Source organism: Dermacentor albipictus, chromosome 1, assembly GCF_038994185.2.
Source record: "Dermacentor albipictus isolate Rhodes 1998 colony chromosome 1, USDA_Dalb.pri_finalv2, whole genome shotgun sequence".
Taxonomy (NCBI): domain Eukaryota; kingdom Metazoa; phylum Arthropoda; class Arachnida; order Ixodida; family Ixodidae; genus Dermacentor; species Dermacentor albipictus.
The window spans coordinates 250663241-250676247 of record NC_091821.1 but is presented as its reverse complement, the minus strand read 5'-3'; the positions used below and the strand labels follow the sequence as shown (position 1 = coordinate 250676247).

At 43.4% G+C, this 13007-nt stretch overlaps 1 protein-coding gene across 1 annotated transcript in view; it reads right to left on the bottom strand.

Annotated features, from left to right (window-relative positions):
* The window catches only part of LOC135900843 (uncharacterized), a 715897-nt gene that overhangs the window by 472404 nt on the left and 230486 nt on the right, over positions 1–13007 (bottom strand). The window contains exon 2 of the mRNA XM_065430427.2: positions 12124–12316. Within this exon, the coding sequence (XP_065286499.1) occupies positions 12124–12294 (171 nt within the window). The 5' untranslated portion in view covers positions 12295–12316. The remainder of the gene's footprint in view (positions 1–12123; positions 12317–13007) is intronic.

Below are 13007 nucleotides of genomic sequence, written 5' to 3'. Positions count from 1 at the left end.
AACTGTCAAATTCTTTTTTCTTAAACGTTTGGAGCATAAAAAACAAAGTGGACAAACTGAATAGCTTGTTTGCGTCAATCGCCCACAATTTTGATATCTTCTGCGAAACATGGCTTACTGTGAACGATAATCCCCCGTACTGTGAAAATTGCACATACCATGGGTTAGTAAGAAGAAAGTGCAGAGGAGGTGGTGTGGCTGTCTATGTTAAAGAGTGCCTTGTACATGACTTAATTTCAGAATTTTCCCTTTTAACGATTAATGTAGAAAGGCTAATGGTACTCTTGGAATACGTCATAGTTGTGGTTATGTATCGCCAACCGTTGGGAAACAAGCTGACGTCCTTCCATTTCCTAGAACAGGTTCTACATTTCCTGAGCCAGTCATCCTCCCCCTTTGTTATAGTGATGATGTGAATATATACATGTCGTCGGATGACATATCATCCAGACAGTTTGCTGGTTTAATCGATTCGTTCATGTGCACAAACGTAATCTCGGAACCCACCAGGCTCACGGCGCAAACGACGACCTTACTTGATATATGCATAATCAATACACGCCCCACTGACTACGCTGCGGGGCTGTTATCGCCTGAGATAAATGATCATCTGCCTGTATTTTGTTTCATTCCTTACGCGCCTAAACGTGAGGAAGGAGAGAAAAAGCTATGACTCGTGGTTTTCACGCAAGATCACTTGAATATCTCCGTTCCCTGATTCTATCAACAGACTGGTCATGTGTATTTGAAAAACAAGATACAAATGCGGCATACGAGTTCTTTTTTTTTTAAAAAAAAAGAAATTATTAAGTGCTACGACCAAGCGTTTTCGTTGAAATTGTGCCATCAGAGCAGTAGGAAAATACGCATACCTTGGATAAATGCTGCTTTGTTAAACATGATAACACACACACAAAAAAAACTAGATGTATCACTTGTTTGTAAAATGCAGGAGTGCGGAACTGTTGACTGATTTAAAAAATACAGAAATAAGGTCACCGCTGAATTAAAGCAAGAAAAAAATTAAGTACTGTGAACGGTTATTTGCTAAAATAAACAATGACCTTAGGAAAGTTTGGAATGAAGTTATAGACCCAACTTCTACGAAAAGAGAGAACACCGAGATAAACATAAAGGCAGCCACTGGTGTGTTGACAAGCAGAGAAGCAGCAGCTGTTTTGAATGAATATTTCGTTTCCGGTACCCAGCATCCCGACGAGGGGAACCCATGGCCACACCTGTAGTGAGCAAATTCAGTCTGACTAACTCAGCGACACTTTCACCTGTGACACCTGCTGAGGTTGTGCAACTACTGATTAAAGCAAAAAAAAAAAACAACGTCTCTCCTGGGTATGACGATGTTAAACCAGTGCCATTGAAATATATTGCCGATATAATTGCACCTGTCATAGTTCACATCATAAATAGAATGTTTGAAAGCAGTATCCTTCTTGATCTTCCAAAGATAGCCTGAGTATGCCCAGTTTACAAAGGAGGCGATAAACACTTCATGACAAATTACTGACCGATATCTGTTTTACCTGTTCTATCAAAGGTGTTCGAGAGTGCCCTGAATCTTAGCTCACAAAACTTTTCCAGTATATGTACGTAGTCAGTGACATGCAATTTTATTTAAAAAAAAATCTTGTGAATCACCGCTTCTAAATATCAAACTTAAAATAATAACAAATATTGAAAATAGAATGTACACAATAAGTTTATTTGTAGACCTCAGGATAGCCTTTGATTAAGAATGCCACAATTTATTAATTAGCAAATTGGTACGGTATGGCGTACGAGGTATCGTACTGGAACTTTTACGACATTACTTAACAAATAGTTATCTATATGTCAGCACAAACAATGGTGTTTCATCGTACGCGGAAATCAGAACGGGTGTTCCACAAGGATCAATGCTTGGACTTCTTTCTTTTTATAATTTACATTATTGATCTGTGTTACATCCCCGAGTCACCTCAATTAGTTACGTATGCAGAGGATACTAACAGATTCTTCAACTCTGCTACAATTACAGAGCTCGAACTGAAAGTTACCAATTACCTGATGCAACTTTCTTGCTTGTTGCAACAGAATAAGTCACAAATGAATTCTTCTAAAACAATATATATGATCTTTGTTCCTGCTAATAAACCACGTAACCTCAATATAGCTATTTTTTTGAAGATAGGACGATAAAACAGGTAAAATGTCAGAAATTACTCCGAGTGTGGTTCCAGGAAAATTTGGTCAGCAACATGCACGTCGACCAAATTGCTATGAAACTAAGTAGAACTGTCGGTTGCTTATACAGGCTGAGCACCTTGGTTCCTCCGCGCTTGCGACATTCCTTGTATTACGCACCTTTTTATTCTCGATTAACCTAGTGCATACTAATTTGGGGCACTACGTCACAATATATATATATATATATATATATATATATATATATATATATATATATATATATATATATATATATATATATATATATATATATATATATATATATATATATATATATATATATATATATATATATATATGATATATGATATATGATATAAATTGATAGCACTGCAAAAAGAGTCTTATGTTCATTCGAGGGATATCGTGGCCCTGTACAAAACTTTAAAATCAAGCCATCTTTTATAAAACATTCTATGTTAAAGGCAAACCAGGTCTATTACTACAAGTTGATGCCAATACATGAAACAAAACAAATCACGGTATATCCTGAATGTAGCCATCAATCTGAATTACAGCTTACGGCAACATAATGTGAGAACACCTAAATAAGAACCAATTACGGAAAACAACTAGTCAGTTACCAGACGCCTACACTGCTAAATCGCCTGCGCGATTTTCATAATGAAATTATGGAAAGTTCGAATAAATCATACAAAACCTTTCTCATTACGAACAATATTGAGTTTGTCTGATTAGAACCGTAGCATAAATTGTCAGTCTTTTCTTTCATTTGTTTTCGGGTTATAGTTAGTTTGAAACAAAATACCTTAAAATGTGCCTTAAGTGTATTGCTTGCTTATGTTTGTTTTTTTCTCTTTTCTTTTTTTTACGAAAATAATATTTTGTATCCCGACACTCCAGTTGATTTCCGTATATCTATGTGATTTGTACGGTGCGTACGGCCTGCCTGCCGAATCGTTGTAGGAGTTTTGTCAGGCCACATGGCCTTTAGCTTCTGCTTCGTTTCTGTTGTATAAACCAGATAAAATAAATCCATTATTCCATTATTCCACGCTGCGTGTATTTGCGGGCTTCTTTCAGGCTCGGAAAAACATTTTTATGTAGTACGTGCCGAGCAACAGAAAGCTGTGTGGGGAGTTTTTTCATGTTGCACTATACTTGTCTCTTTGACACTTTTAATCTTTTTTAAAAGAAGTTTATTCATTAATGAAGACTAATTATGTAATTAGGCAGAATGAAGAAAAATAATCTGAATATCTCCAAGCGACGGCAAACAACAGTACCTTGGTTCTTTCCAGCTACGTTGCATTTGCATATCTTTAATGTTTGGCTCATGTTACGAGGGACACCCTGTATGACAGTTATTAAGAGGTTGCGTGGAAAAAAGGAAACGCACAATTTTCTTTCCTTATCTTTGACCGCAGTCTACGTTTGCATCCTTGGTGCTGAGTTCAGTGTGCTCGCTACTACTATTACCATTTACTCTCAATAAGCTTTGGCAAAAAAAGAAAAAGAACCAGCGGAAGCGCAGTAGGAATGTAATGAAGAAATGTTTAAGCCACTGAGACTATGCGCCAAAATGAGAAAAACCAATTGTTTCGATATTCATCAATTCAGCAAACAAAAAGAAATGCTCTGTTATTGCAACCGTAGCTTAAAGTGCCGGATAACTGTAGCTTCCATCATACAGCAAAGGTAGTTTTCATCTATTGCGAGGCAACGTTGTAGAACCTACAGCATCCTTTGCCATATGTACCATTTGTCATTGCTATTCATTTACCACAAATAAGAAACCAACTCAAGCGGCGATAAAGAATGCCAGAGCTGCTCATCGTTTATTTACTTTGTTGGCAGTATGCAGGCAAAAGGAAACAAAACTGACATTTTCTTTTTCTGCACACATAAACAATGGTGCAGTCAGTCGCGTGCACGAGCGGTTCCTGACGATAGAGCCTAATTATCTGTCTACACTCAAAGAATCAGGGCCATGTTGCTTCAATTTTTTTTGTTTCCCGTATTCACCATATTAAGCACCATATTCCTTTCTCCTCGAGCGGAGTGTAGTCAATAAAACGCAAACGCACTATGAAGGCGTACAGCTGAGCGTCTTTAAACCCTTTCTACGAGTCTTAAAATGACGTTAGTATGTAAAGTCTGATTACGTGTATGAGATTACTGCATTTGTGTACTAAGTTCTATACGCAGTGCGCACGTCTGAAGTATTCACTAAATCTGCGTGCACATGCTACAAGCTAGAGTGTTGTATGCTTGCGATATATTTGTTCCAGTTATGTCGGAAACGTACACGATAACGTTGAATCGGTTGTTTTACTTATCTGATGCTGCGAAAGTATGGGAAGAGAATTTGTCTGGGAACCATCGGACAGTGCTTTACGCCTTATTTTCTTTTTCTTTTTCTTTCCACATTACGCCTGAAATTTAGTTACTACAACAAAAAAGACCAGTATCATCTGTGATGTGAATCCCGGCCGCAATCACCCGAGCTTCAAATAAGATATCGTAAAATGAAACCGTTTAATTTTCAGCCCGACAACATTACTTCTGCGAGTGGCAAGGAAAAATCCCCGACGCATGGAGAGGCCATTGTGCCTGTGAAAAATGCACAACCTGCAGAAGCGATTCAGAAGACAATTTATCATTGAGGAGCGCCTGAATACCAAAGAAGAAAATCACAAGGAAGCCCACCTACAGCGAAAACGTTCACAGCGCTAAGCGTTCGAGACATAATTTTGTCAGGACCATGCAGGTAGAACGAAATTGCCGAGACCAAATGTTCATGACCGTGGCTGGTCTTTTCCAGCGGCCGAAAGTAGGACACCTCCTAATGCGCTCCTAATGCGCTTGGATTTTTTGGCTAGTGTTTGCAAATTGTTTTGTATTTAAGTAAGCGTTCAGTCATGTTACATGTCATACTCGCTGAAAGATAACAAACGAAACAAAACCCGACCTCCTGGAAACATGACAGTGTTTACGGACACAAAATATAACATTGAAAGCATTACACCCTTCAATGGTTCTGAATTATAGAGTTCACTGATTAATATGTTGCGTGCATAGTTTTCAATAATACCTGGGACGAACTGGCTCGCCCACGAAAGGGTTCCACTCTATTGGGATCGAAAAGCGCCACGTTCAGCGTGAACTGCTTTCCCTTACTTCTGATGTCCTTAATTCTGTAAACAATATGCCGCACCTCTTATCTAGAACTTTCTCGGGGTATAGAAGCACCCTGCAGTGTTCCCACGAAGGCGTGATCTGTACGCCGAGCCTATAAGGGCACCGATGCTTCCAAGACGAAACTCGTTGCGCGAGCGCGCCAGCCGATCCGAGGAACCGCCATCTGCCGGTGCACGCAAAGCATCAGCGACTGAGGAGTCTAACGGCCGCACCGCCGGTCAGTGCGGGCGTGAGCTTTTTCCTCGCGCTCTTCTTCCTTTTACCTCCTCGAGTGCGCCGCACCGGACAGGCCAGCCGCAGTAACGGCCTATATCTCAATCTTATCACGCGCTGTACCTCTCTCGATCCCTTTTCTCCTCGGCCTCCGAGCTCGATAGAAAGGGAAAAGCTCTTCATCATCCGCGCCCGGTTAGGGAAACAACGAGCCCGTCCAGAGACGCCGATAAGCGGGTCGGCGAAAAGAAGAGAAGCTGCCTCCATTAGCCCGTGCTCCTTTTCAGGGAGAAGCCCGGCTCCCTTTCGCCTCTCGCGCGGGGATACGCGCTGTTTGCCGAGCTATCCGGTAGCTTAGGGGCTCCCCGACCGGGGCCCGCCGGACGGCGAGGAAAAGCCGGCGAGAGCATATTAAAGGGCACGAGCAGCAACTCAGCGCCACGTGCAGAGGGTTGCTTTGCTGGTGACGTGAAGCACTGAGCTCGTGCCGCTGCTCCATGCTGAAAGAAAATGTCGCTGTCTGCTCACAATTAGCGGTAGAGCTCTGTGCTTTATGCAGTAATACCCTCGCGACATGCGCGGACAGTGCTCGCAGTGGCGAAAGGTCTTTGCCAGTTTTCCGCTCCAAATGGCATCTCTGTTTTACTGCACGTAGTCGACTCAACCAATCACCATGCGATGGACGTGCCTTTGTTTCGTCACTCGCGTACAATCACGCTTCACTTTTAAGACCCCGCTGTTCTCTAGTTACCCTTTTCGTCTTCTGTAAAACGAGTCAATCAAGTGTACTTTTCTATTGCACCATGCGATGGCGTCTTTCAAAAAATCCCCCCAGCGTCTTGTGATAATAAGCAAACACAAGCACGTGACGTGAACTGTGGTGTGTACCATCCTGGGGTACTATTTCTGCGCGTACGTCACGAGAAGGCGATTACGAATGGAGTGAAGGCACTGCTTATTTCGGTACATTTTATCGATAGAACCATGAGGGGTTATCGGACAAAAACAATTGTCGCAAAACTAAAGCTACCGGAAAATTGCGTTCTTTATTTGAGAACAAGCTCTCTTTCACCACTATGCTTAATACCAGTTTTACCATTTTGTAAGTAATTTTCTCCTCACTTCATCTTTGCTGTTACTCATAAGTGAAACGAAGTAGGCGAGAAGCATGACGCTTCCAAATTCTCCGATTATTTTATCAATCATACCTACTCATTTGCCTACTTCACTACCATTAGGGCCAAAGTTTAACCCTGTCAAGAACAAATTTGGGGCCATTTTATTTGCTAATGTTCTGACTGCTTTTGGTGCAATAGCCGCACGCGTCCATAAACTTTCAACGACGAACGGCTTAATAATATGCGAAGAATAAGGACCCAAACTCATAAAAAAAGCATTTACGCTAGAAATATTCGCAAGACCAGACACTAGCCAATCGTGGTGCCGGATATATTACTATCCTAGGTGACGAATCAATGGAAAACAGCACTTATGAACAAAAAGCTGTGTGAATTCGGGCCAATGTTTCGTCACGCGTGTGCAAAACAACTAGTTTTCTATGCAAGACCTCGGATAGTGCGCAAGGAGGTCTCGAGCATTCTTTAGGCATTTCTATAGGAGACTGAACTGCTAGACAGGTGGTGGTAAATTTCGTCACCCGGAAATGGTCACAAAGGGACAGACGGAGTAATTGTCGCGCTCAGACTAACAGGCTAGCCTGATCTATAGCAACACCATCTAGATTAAGCCGAATTTCCTCGAATCGCGCAAGATTCTGTGCTGATGTCGACGCGAAATAATCGTAAAGGGTGGCCTACTACGACTGCAGCGGAGTGATCGGAACGAATGGGCTGAGGTATGCTCCAGTGTCAACTGTGAACGAAAATAAACCCACCTGGGAGTATTTAACAGGTGATGTGAACTAAAAGCTCCCCATCCTTGAATATTTACTCCGATGTATGAGAGCAATACAGCGACATTCTCTCGTTTCACTCCATTGGCTAGCTGCATGCGGTAGGATTAAGGGGACATGATGCGAATTCCTTATGCTTCAAAATCTTGTTCTCCTGTGAAAACTACACCCAGGGAGTCTTAAAAAACTCCCCCCGTCGAGGGAAAAGGAAGACGAAGTGACAGAGTTCTCTTGTGTGCTTCGTCCCGCTGGTTTTCTTTTTTTTTTAGTGCGTTTTCTCGTCATCTGCCACGTTCACGAGGGCGTCTTCCATTAGAAAACGGGAAGTCTTACCCCCAAGGCTACCTGGAGTCGACCATTCGCTATCTACATCGCTCCAGATGGAAGACATTGCCAGTGGAAGTGTGAGACTCCTCGAGTCTAAGGATAGCTCCACAGAAGAGGCAACGGAATCATAGGGTGGATTGAAGGTCATCAGAGCTCGTCGTTTGAAAAGAAAACTACTCCAGGCATGACCACGGTGTGAATAACGATGACTAAGGGCGCCCAGTCCTTTACGATAGAGTACATGGCTACATCAACAAGTGACGACTGAACAGTCTTAATAGACAATTCTTAACAGAATTCTTTGAGCGCATATATAGTACCAGGCCAGATAAATGAAGTTTGTATCAACGCGCCCGCAAGATCGTACTTACGGTTGATGCGACAATTGCAACCATACTAGAGAATTTAGAGGGAGTTCAGACACTTAGCAGCATTCTGGTCCGTCCTTTCAGAATGTATGGGAAAGATAACTCAATTGGCGTGATCTCTGACGTCTACTCCAAAATCACGGACGAAAATCTCACCAAACTTGTGACATCAACAGTTCGGATATTGAATATTCATCGCTTCGGACAGTCACGTTGCATTAAAATAGTTTTTGACTCAGCTTCTTTACCAGCGTTTTTAAATGTGGGTTATGTGAGGTATCCTGTGCGACCATACGTGCCAAAGCCTTTACAGTGTCACAGATGCCAGCAGATAGGTCCCGTGAGCGTAGTCTGCAAGAACATCGTGACATGTCAACAACGTGACGGGAGCCACCAAATGAAAGATTGTCAAGTGGATCCACAAAAGTGTCCCAACTGTGCTGGATCACATGACGCGACCTCGAAGTTGTGTCCAAAAATCGTACATGAAAGACGAATACTCAAGAAGATGGCGAGAGATACTTCTTCCCGCAGAGAGGCAGCTGCATCAGTGCGCCGAGAAAGAGCGGAATGCAAGCTGCTAATTTTATGTACAGTAAAAGCTCGTTAATTCGAACCGCAAGGGGAAGCCGCTTCAGTTCGAATTAACGAGAGTTCGAACTAACGAAAGTGAAGGAGAGCAACAGTACACTGCGGTTTGGAAGCAGTAGGGCATGTCAGAAATTTGGCGAGTCAAAAAGTGATGGCGTGTGCCACGGGCACACGCCATCTTCGAGTCGAAGCTCTGGGTCCGACTGTGCCACACCACCGCTGTCCAATGAAACGAACGTTAGACGAGGCTTAACACCATCACAATGAATCGCGATGGCCGATGCCTCCTAAGCTGAAAACAGAGGTGCACAACCGATGAAGACTGCCGAGACAAAGACGCTGAACATGTGAAGGTGGCGAAGCCCCTGATTCGTTGGTTCTTGATTGCAAGCGCAGCTGCGACGTACTTGATTCGCTGTGTTTTGGAGCTTGCCGTGCCATCTCCGCACAGCATTAGCAGCTGTACAAGATTTGCGAAGCCTCCGAGATTCGCAGCGGGCAAGAAGTCTCGGAGGTTACGTAGAACGGAGAGGCGGCAGCCGCCGCTGCCTTCTGGTTGACCCCGCGTCGGTTAGATTTTTTTCCGATTTTGCCTTCTCTCGCCGTTCTCTCAGTTTCGGAGGCAATACAGCCTTGTGTGTAGGCAGTAGGCGCGTTTCTCTGGCCGTGTACCAGGCGAGAATAGTTCGAATTTCCGTGAGGGAACCTTCTCGTGTTCGAATTAACGGACTTATTTATAGATAGACTTCTGTGGAGCTTGGCCGGACCAAATCGTACAGTTCGAATTATCCATAAATTCGAATTATTGAAGTTCGAATTAACGAGCTTTCACTGTATATGTGTCCGAATATCCTCCCTCCCCCCCCCCAAAAAAAAAGAAAGCGATAGGACATAAGTATGCGTGCTGTAAATAAAGCTACTTACTGAGCGATGTGAATTGTATAGTTATCGCGCACTTCTGCTTTGATTACGTCGTTGCTTCCAATATTGCATTAACATTATGTTCTATCTCAGACACTTATTTAGAAGCGTGCCTGCTGGCTCCGAGTGTAAGAATTTGTTCGACAGATCAGCGATGTAGCTCCTTTTCACAACCGAGAGACATTGCTTGGACGCTGAGCAAGTAATGCGGTCTAAAAAATGTATGACCACGCACATTTCAATGTTACGTCGGCTGCTGCAGGTCATGCTCGCACACAATAAATTCTTGATACGCTACCACTATTTGCCACTAGTGCGTGCGCCATCAAGCACACGCACTTACATTTTTCTTGCTTACTGTAACTAACGCACTACTTTCAGGCCTGGAACGCCTTCGGTATGCGAAGTCGCTTCAACACTCACAGAATGGCATGCTAATTTTGAAAAAAATTATGGCATTAAACTTTTTTTCTCACTATTCTGAATTAACAATTTCGTGTTTATTGAAGTCTTCTGTTAATTTCAGAGAGGCAGGTCTCGCATGAGCGAGCATGTGAGCCGTAATTCTGAAAACAGCACAGCTGCTCGCTGTAGGCGGTTTCGAGGCACACAAGTATCGTGGCTATATACACTGCAGCGTTGCTTTTCGTGTGTTGCGTGTACATTGGATGTCTTTCGAAGTTTCGCATTGGGCGTTTCTGGAATGTTTACGTATGTTATGACTTGTGTGCTTTCGTTCACTTGTTGCGTTGAAATTGACGCGGTCTGGTGCGTATATTTCGAAACTTGACCAGTAGCCTCTGCATGTAATAATCTCCACGCAAACTGGCGCGATAGCTCTGTTTATACTCCCGTTGCACCTCGAAAGAACTCCGTCCAGCGCAAAGTAAGCAAAGAGACAAAGCAAAAAAACTCCCATGGTTCCACGCAAAAATTCCGATCGCACGGAGTAAAAATTCTATTCCGATCACACGGCGTATAATAAACTCCCAACCGGGGGTTCGCTAGAGGACAAGCGTTATACTCCCACCTGGGAGTTATTTCCTTTCACAGTGCAGGAGGGACAGAGCGAGCAGGCACGATCGCGACCGAATGAGCGGTGGTCTGCGGCCCCACACAGGGCCTGGGGCATGCGTCCGCAGCCGCGAGACAGAGCCGTCGCCCATAATCGAATTTGTACAGGGAACACGGCCGCCGCAAGCGGGGACGCAACCTGGCCTGCCTCGGGGTCTTACTCCAGATTTCTCCTGCCACGGTGCAGGCCTGTCGAGACACTCACTGACAAAAAAATAAAAAGAGAGCTACTAGTCTTGCCGCCTCGTTACACAAATAAGCTGCTATCGTTGGGGACGAGTGCATAATCTCGTTCAGAGGACAAATTTTGCGCAATCACATTTGATTGTCAACGCGAAGACAGTGGAGAGAGGATGGTACTATACCTAATGCGTTCCATGTTTGAACGCATTTGTCGAGTTGGTTAGATTTTAGTTCACCCATCTTATTTAGTTCTATTCAGATGTTTTCGTTTTAAAACAAAATGCCGTAGGCTTACCCCAACAAGTAAGCAAATAAAGTAAATAAAAAAAGAAAGCATGCCGCTCCAATTTCTCGAGAGATTTTCTGTGACATTGTCTCAGTTCGTAATAGTACGCTAAAGTGACGTAGGCGCTCTTGAGCATTCAGTGCAGTTGGCAGAATAGAGGTATCTTTCGGACGTCGTTCTTGTAAGTAGCAATTCAAGACGTATACACATCTGCTCTCATTTGTAACCTACTCAATTCAAGAAACACTCCCGCGGTAAAACAAGTAAAGAGTGAATTGGTAATGAAGACAGATACATCATAGTTGCTTGCAACTTCGCGCTATCATCACCAAAGCAAAAATTTGTAATCACTGCAGCACCACAGAAATATGGGCAGGAACAATGTACAGCCAACCACGAATTTTTACGGAACACGACATCCGAGAAAAAGCTGAATATCTGCGCAGCCTCACAATGCTGCCTAGTATTCGCACTTACAGCCTTTACCACTACACATGAACAATATTGTGATATTCTGTTTTACCGACTACTGTTACAGGCTGCTCCTAAATTGAACGCTTTCTGAGAATCCCGCGGACCGTAAACTTTTGTGGATGACTGTACCACTTTTACGGCTCTTCGCACTTGGTCAGGGCTTTGAACGGTGCTCCTAAAGTTATCGGCAGTACCGGGTGGTCCTGAGGGCGAGTAGAATTGAGTGAAAGAAATCATCACAGTATACAGGCCGTATAGATTCTCGCACTTTGCCTTGCCCATATAAGAACGCCGATGCGCCCGGTCAAGTTCCCTGCTATTGAAATTATAGCCGCAGAGACGTTCCGCGTGCGTCGCCAGCGGCTCACCTTGGGCGGTTTGGCGGTGAAGTTTCCGAGGTCATTGTGCAGCCCGAAGCGGTACTGGTGGGGCACGGGCAGCGGCGACGCTGACGAGCCGGTCGAGCTGCTGCACTCGGGCGGCGGTTCGGGTTCCCGCGGCGGCGAGTCCGAGCCGGACATGCCCGCCCACGACGTCATGGAGGCATCACGCAGCGGCCGCCTGCAGCGCGGTGGAAAACGCGCGTCAGAATGCTCGCACACGTACGCCCTCCGACCACAGCATTCACACAAGCGCCAGACTCGTCTAGAACACTCGATATGGACTCAGACCCCATGGTATGAAGTGGCCTTTAACGGTTATACGATATATATATATATATATATATATATATATATATATATATATATATATATATATATATATATATATATATATATATATATATATATATATATATATATATATATACGGAATAAAAAACAGAAACAGCGCGACCGTGCACGAGGAAGTAACGAGCAAAAGACAGAGCGCTAACTGTAGCAACCAAATGCTTTATTTGCAGAAGCAGCGTATAAAGGCATGATTGAAGATGACATAAAGAACAGAAAAAGAAGGATACGCGTCAGCCACGGAGATAATCCAGATCTTTTGCTGAAAGTGTGAGGGACGCAGAACTGGCGCCACTTGTGAATATGCAAAATGCCTCACAGATTTCGCTTTGAATATATATATATACATATATATATATATATATATATATATACAAACGAGAAGGAAGGGGGTTAACCGAGGGGCCCGATTTTTATTACTCATATCATAAGAAACCAACAAACACTGACACCAAGGACAACATAGGGGAAATTACTTGCGCTCAATAAATGAAATAAATAAACGATAACTTAATGGAAAT